Raw genomic sequence first — 7,487 nt, 5'->3', positions numbered from 1 at the left:
ATGGGATACTTGGCTTTGTAAATCAGAGCACTGAATAAATTGCTAAACCTTTACAAATCACTGATTAGGCCTCACCTGGAGGATTTTGCACAATTCTGGGCACCACACTTTAGGAAGGAGAGGAGACGTACTGGGATGATACCTGGAATGAGGGACTTTAATTATGTCAGGAGATTGTGGAAGCTGAGATTGTTCACTTTAGAGCAGAAAAGGTTAAGGGGAAACATAATTGAGGCATGGGACTGCCTATGATGATGATTCAAAATAATGAGCGGTTTTGATAGAGCAAATAGGGAGAAACTGTTTCTTCTGGCAAGTGGGTCAGTAACCAGAGGTCATAGATTTAAGATAATTGACAAAAGAAATAGAGAGGAAATGAGGATAATTTTTTCAGACAGAGGTTGTTAAGATCTGGAATGCACTACCTGAAAGGATGGCGGAATCAGATTCCATAGGAACTTTCAAAGGGAATTGGACATGTACGTGAAGAGAACTAATTTGTAGGGTTATGGGGGAAAAGCTGGATGTGGGACTAAATTGGACAATTCTTTCAAAGAGCCAACACAGGCTGACAGGCCTCCTTCTGTGCTGTAAAATTCCCCGATTCTGTAATTCTGCTGCTTTATCTGCTTTTTCTATAGTTGTTATATCATTTCTTGCCAATAAAGCAATTTCTCCTTCTCTCACACAATTCTATCATTGTGAAACATTTTATACCATCTTCGTTCCAACTCAAGCACTGTCTTCTGGATCTAGCTTTAATCTCTTCAATTTATCTCCAGTTATATCATTGCCATATATAGGTTTTGCCAAGTTGAAGTTACTCAATTTCCACACACACTTATAAGCTTAAGCCCAAACATAAAAATTTCCCATAAATCAGGGCAATCAAGCAGCATAATCGATTGTAATTGATTTGTGACTGGAACAGGATATTCTTCAATTGATTGATTCAATGCTCTTGGTTTTACTTTCTAATTGCCTTCAATTGACTGCTTTGATCTGCCCTTGGTACATTATGCCTGTGACTAACTCTTTTTGGAGTTCACCTGCAAAACATAAAACATTAAACGGTGCCACCCGACCTGGGTGACACTCCAGACATTTACAAGGCCCTTTTTTTTTTTTTCCCCCCTTTTTTTGTTTTTTTTTATGTTTTTCTTTTTTTGGTTTTTTTTTGGGCACTAAAATCACAATTTTCCCCAGTGCCCCCTATAAAAGGGAAGGGGGACACTAAAAGCACCGGCAATTAAAACAAATTAAACTTAAAAACGTAAAATCAAATTAAAATTTGGTTGCCGGGCGTGATGATGCACTCCAGTCCCTCCGGTGCCCACCTCTCGCGGAAGGCCGCGAGCGTACCGGTGGACACCGCGTGCTCCATCTCCAAGGACACCCTGGACCGGATGTAAGAGCGGAAGAGAGGCAGGCAGTCAGGTTGAACGACCCCCTCGACCGCCCGCTGCCTGGACCGGCTGATGGCACCCTTGGCCGTGCCCAGGAGCAGTCCTACGAGGAGGCCTTCGGACCTACCCGCTCCCCTCCGCACAGGGTGCCCAAAGATCAGGAGAGTGGGACTGAAGTGCAGCCAGAATTTCAGGAGCAGCCCCTTCAAATAATGGAACAGGGGCTGCAACCTCGTGCACTCAATAAAAACATGGAACACGGACTCCTCCAGACCGCAGAAATTGCAGGCGGCCTGGGAGTCCGTGAACCGGCTTAAAAATTTGTTGCACGGCACTGCTCCGTGCACCACCCTCCAGGCCAAGTCCCCGATGAATAGTGGGAGGACCCCTGCGTAGAGTGCCCTCCATCGGGGACCCCCGCCTCCTCCGGACGGCAAGATGGTACGCCATGGCGTGTCCGGACGGCCGGCGAGGATGGTATGCCTGTGACTAGCACTCAATTGAAGCCACACAGGTGTACCCTGCTCTTCTTGCAATTGATTGAATTTGGACTAATTTTAACTGAATTAATTTCAAGTAGTTGCAGCAGCAGCAGTGGAAGAAAGAGACCTGGGCCAGGCTTTAGTTGGCTGCTGGTCCAGTCATTAACACTGGGTTAGTGCCACCATGGGTGCCTGTACACTGGAGAATCTGGGCGGAATGTGATGAACATCCCAAATGGTGACAATCGGTGGACATTTACCATAACAACATGGGGGCATGGCCAGTTTTGTGGGCAGGACTGCTTCAGGCAAATAGACTGCTGAACCAGTATAATGTGGTTATGGGCGCAACTCACAGTTAAAATTCTGCAATCTTTAACATTATTTCATTCCATTCCATCCAAATTACAGTGTTATCCAGGCAGAAACCCCACGCCATATAAGAATGGTAAAAGTTTAGAGCAGAGAATGAGGCCACTCGGCTCACTGTGTACAAAAGCAAAATACTGCAGATGCTGGAAATCTGAAATAAAAACAGAAAATGCTGGAAATACTCAGCAGGTCATTTGTGGAGAGAAAAACAGAATTAACGTTTCAGGTTGATAACCCTTGGTCAGATCTGGATAAAATTAAGCGATCCACTGTACATGTTCTCTGCTGGAGCAAGTGGAAACTAACCCCACTACACTGCACTTTCCCCACAGCCTTTTATCTTCTGCTTCAACAGTGACTACACTTCAGAAAGTATTTAATTGGCTGTAATGCGCTCTGGGACGTCCGGTGGTCGTGAAATGGCGCTATATAAATGCAAGTCTTTCGAATATGTGTCCAATTTTCCCATAAAAGATGCGCTGGTCTCTGAAACAGCAACATACGACACCACGGGGATGAAAGGAGTGGAGTGGGAGTGGAGTGGAGTGAAGGTAAGTTTGATGTCTCCCCAGTCTGTTTCTGATCTCAGCTGCATTCCTGTGGAAGAACCTAGCCCTTCCTCGGTCCATTCGACATCTTCTCACTAAGGAATGGAAGACATAGTTATCGTCATACCCTTGGAAATCAAAGATTCAACCTGACGAAGTAGGCTGGATGCCGCAATGAATGAACACAATTTTGCCTAACGAAACATAACTTGTAATCGATTACAAAGCAAACAATCGACCCGATCAGTAAAAACTGATTTTAGTTTTACAAGCAACCCAACCATCCAACTGGTGTATAATCAGCCGGTGTACTTTATAATTTCTGCTTTCATATGTTTTACTTTTAAAAAGCACTAACTTATAAATATGGGCAGTCGATTGAAATTCATAGTTTAAAAAAAAGAAACCTCCTGTTGAGAATTTAAACGAATTCAGTGCATTTTCCAAAAGCAATCTTATCGGGTGCACTTGAAACAACAGCGCCGGGATAAAGATAACAGTTTGTTCGATTTTCGCCTTTAATGCTTTTTAAAAAATCACAACTGCTGCTGGAAACGAAAGATCCTTTCTCCTTCCTGTCACTCAGTGCAATGACCATTGAGTGGTAACCATTCTCCAGTAACTTGGAAACAACAGTAAACAAGCTCACATCAGACCTGGGCTTCCGGGAAACTGACCCGGGTTGTTTTACTGATTGAGCCCAGCATAGGTTATGTTCTTCTTCTCCTTTTAATCTTCGAAACCAATGGAATGAATGACAAGTTGACCGTGCCGATTACATGTTAGCTTTGTCCATTGGCAGAGCGCTCGATGTGGTTGCTGCCGTATTGAAGGGCTGCCGATCACCGGGGAGCCTATGGGACAAAACCCCAAACTATCGGGTGAGTGGTTTTGTTAATAGAATAATAATGAGAGAAAAACGAGTTTCAATTGGCACAATCGGACTTGGCATAATTTGTTCAATAAATTTTAAAGTTGAAAAATACGTTTTTATTTACCTTGATGCTCTTCCTCGTAATCGCCCTGTAAAAATGCAATTTGTCTGTCTACTGGATTCTCCGTTTGACTGCTCCCACGTGGTGTAACTTTGTCGGGAAGTGCCAAACAATAGAGTTTCCAGGTTAGACTGACGTGAACATCGATCGGCCAATTTTACGTGAAACACTGACTGCACTAAAACTCACCCATTCTCCCCGAAATTGCAAACCCGATAATGACATACCTTGTATTTACAAAAACTGATAAAATCAATCACTAAAACAGAACTGTGATTGCTTTACATTGTTACTATCACAATTACCACAGAGCCATTCAGAGAGTTCAGTAACCTAGTAGTTATGGTACTGGACTGATCAAACCAGCAGGCTGTGCTTCAAGTCCCACTCTGGGAAGTAATGACATTGAATTACAACAAATGTGGTCATTTCTTGACCAGCATCAGAAAGCCCCAGACTGGTTCACGAATGTCCTTCAGCAAAGGGAGGCTGTCACAGTCAACTTGTCATTCATTCCATTACCTCAACTGGTTTTGGAGATTAAAAGGAGTCCACACTGCATGGTCGATTCTTAATGCCCTCAGGGCAACGAGGGATGAGCAACACACAGTGCCTTGCCAGTGTCACTCATATCTCCAAAACATCAAAAATATTGTTGTCATTCATCCAATCCTTAAGGCACCTGACATCATGCCCTTCCATTCAGCTGCGGGATGGAGTCGCGGACACTCACCTCGAAGACAGAGTCTCGATTAAGGAGATTTTCGAAGTGCTCCTTCCAGCGGGCACTGACTGCCTCTCTGTCCTTGATGAGTACCTCTCTGTTCTTGGCCCTCAGTGGGGTAGGACCTTGGGTGCTTGGGCCGTAGATGGTTTTGACTGCGCCAAAGAATCAACACACATCATGGTTTTAGGCTAGTTGCTGGATTTCCTGAGCTTTTTCCACCCACCATCTGTTCTTTAGGTCACGAGTTTTATGTTGGACCTCAGCCTTCGGATGTCAATAGAGCTGCTTTCTTGCTCTAGAGTTGTGTTGCTGTTTCCAGTTCAAGAATGCTTGTGGCTTATTAGCTCCTGGATCTCCTGGTCATTTTCGTCGAACCAGACTTGATGTTTCCTGATCGAGTGACCGAGCGTCTCTTCACAGGTGCTGGTTATGGAGGCCTTGAGGGCAGACCAGGCACTGTTGACACTCTGCATCTCCGGTTCACTGCGTCGTCAAATTGGTTGTGAGTCGCTGGCTGAATAGTGCTTTCTTAGCAGTGTCTTTGAGTGCTCCAGCGTTGATTTTCCTGCAGCAGTGTGTCTGTTGCTGCCACTGTTTTGGGGCAACATTGATGGAAATGACAGAGCAGATTGACAGAGTGTGAGTGTCCTCGACTCCATCCCACAGCATGCTACCCGCCACCACCTCAGCACAACCCCAGCCCGGCATGAGGTTGAAAAGGCCATCCGACAACTGAAGAACAGTTGAAGAACGGGAGCAGATGGAATCCCCGTCGAAGCACTAAAGCATGGTGGAGAAGCACTATTGGCGCGAATCCATAATTTCTCTTATTTGGAAGGAGGAGAGCATGTCGGGAACTCAGACGCCGTAATCGGGACCATTTTCAAGAAAGGTGACAAGTCCGATTGCAGTACAGGGAAAGTCATCATAAGAATCCTCCTCAATCGCCCTCTCCCTGTAGTTGAAGAGCTCCTCCCAGAGTTGCAATGCGGATCCGCCCACTAAGGGGCACCAAGGTCATGATCTTCACCACACGTCAAGTTCAAGAGAAATACAGGGAGCAGCACCAACCTCTGTACATGGATTTCTTTGACCTCACAAAGCCTTCAACACTCAACCGTGAGGGATTATGGAGTGCCCTCCTCAAATTCAGCTGCCCTTAAAAGTTTGTCACCATCCTCCGCCTGCTTCACGATGACATGCAAGCCGTGATCCTTGTCATGTATTCAACTATCATTGTAACCCATGTATAAGCTGACCTAAGTTGTACACCTTGAGAACATTGACCACAAGGGGTGAACTTGTGGGAAACACTCCTAACCTGGACTTTCAAGTATAAAAGGGGAAGCTCCACCCACCTTCATCACTTGAGGTCTTGGTAATAAAGGCAACTGGTCACAGAGTGATCTTCTCTCAAGTATGGGCCTCGTGTGCATTTATACTGTATAGTAAGGACATATTAATCCTGACCAACGGATCCACCATAGACCCAATTCACGTACAGACTGGGATTAAGCAAGGCTGTGTCATCATACCAATCCTCTTCTCGATCTTCCTTGCTGCAATGTTCCATCTCGCCCTCAGGAAGCTACCCGCTGGAGTTGAACTAATCTGCAGAACAAACGGGAAATTGTTCAACCTCCATCGCCTCCAGATCCAAGATCATCCCATCCTCTGTCATTGAATTACAGTATGCAGACGATGCTTGCTCTGCGCACACTCTGAGGTCGAACTTCAAACCATCATCAACACCTTCACTGAAATGTACGAGAGCATGGGCCTTACATCCGTAAGACAAAGGTCCTCTACCAACCTGCCCCCACCACACAGTACTGCCCCCAACCACCCCCCCCCCAATTATCAACATAACATAAGAATTAGGAACAGGAGTAGGCCATCTAGCCCCTCGAGCCTGCTCTGCCATTCAACAAGATCATGGCTGATCTGGCCATGGACTCAGCTCCACTTACCCGCCCGCTCCCCGTAACCCTTAATTCCCTTATTCGTTAAAAATCTATCTATCTGTGATTTGAATACATTCAATGAGCTAGCCTCAACTGCTTCCTTGGGCAGAGAATTCCACAGATTCACAACCCTCTGGGAGAAGAAATTCCTTCTCAATTCGGTTTTAAATTGGCTCCCCCGTATTTTGAGGCTGTGCCCCCTAGTTCTAGTCTCCCCAACCAGTGGAAACAACCTCTCTGCCTCTATCTTGTCTATCCCTTTCATTATTTTAAATGTTTCTATAAGATCACCCCTCATCCTTCTGAACTCCAACGAGTAAAGACCCAGTCTACTCAATCTATCATCATAAGGTAACCCTCTCATCTCCGGAATCAGCTGAGTGAATCGTCTCTGTACCCCCTCCAAAGCTAGTATATCCTTCCTTAAGTAAGGTGACCACAGACCAAGGATATATCAAAATCCACAACAAGGCCTTGGACAACGTGGACCATTTATCCATACCTTGGGAGCCTACTGTCAACAAGGGCAGAAATCGATGACTAAGTCCAACACCGCCTTCAGTGTGCCAGTGCAGCCTTTGGTTGCCCTGGGGAAGAGAGTGTTTGACGACCAGGACCTCAAACCCAGCACCAAGCTCATGGTCTACAGAGCAGTAGTGATACCCACCCTCTTATATGTTTCAGAGACATGGACCATGTACAGAAGGCACCTCAAAGCACTGGAGAAATACCACCAACGCTGCCTCTGCAAGATCCTGCAAATCCATTGGCAGGATAGGCACACCAATGTCAGTGTTCTTGCTCAAGCCAATATCGCCAGCATCGAAGCACTGATCAAACTCGATCAGCTCCGATGGATGGGCCACATCGTCCACATGCCCGATACTGGACTTCCAAAATAAGTGCTCTACTTGGAGCTTCGACACAGCAAGTGAGTCCCAGGTGGGCAGAGGAAACGCTTCAAGGACACTCTCAAAGCCTCCTTGAAGTGCA

At 45.7% G+C, this 7,487-nt stretch overlaps 1 protein-coding gene across 1 annotated transcript in view; it reads left to right on the top strand.

The window, feature by feature from the left end:
• Window positions 1-2,679: 2,679 nt before the first annotated feature.
• Window positions 2,680-7,487, top strand: part of fam81b (family with sequence similarity 81 member B) — a 48,415-nt gene continuing 43,607 nt past the window's right edge. The window contains exon 1 of the mRNA XM_070875081.1: window positions 2,680-2,811. Coding sequence (XP_070731182.1) covers window positions 2,680-2,811 — 132 coding nt within the window. The remainder of the gene's footprint in view (window positions 2,812-7,487) is intronic.

Source organism: Pristiophorus japonicus, chromosome 1 (genome assembly GCF_044704955.1).
Source record: "Pristiophorus japonicus isolate sPriJap1 chromosome 1, sPriJap1.hap1, whole genome shotgun sequence".
NCBI classification, from domain to species: domain Eukaryota; kingdom Metazoa; phylum Chordata; class Chondrichthyes; family Pristiophoridae; genus Pristiophorus; species Pristiophorus japonicus.
Note: the sequence above shows the minus strand (reverse complement) of the source record. Positions and strands in the feature narration are given on the sequence as shown.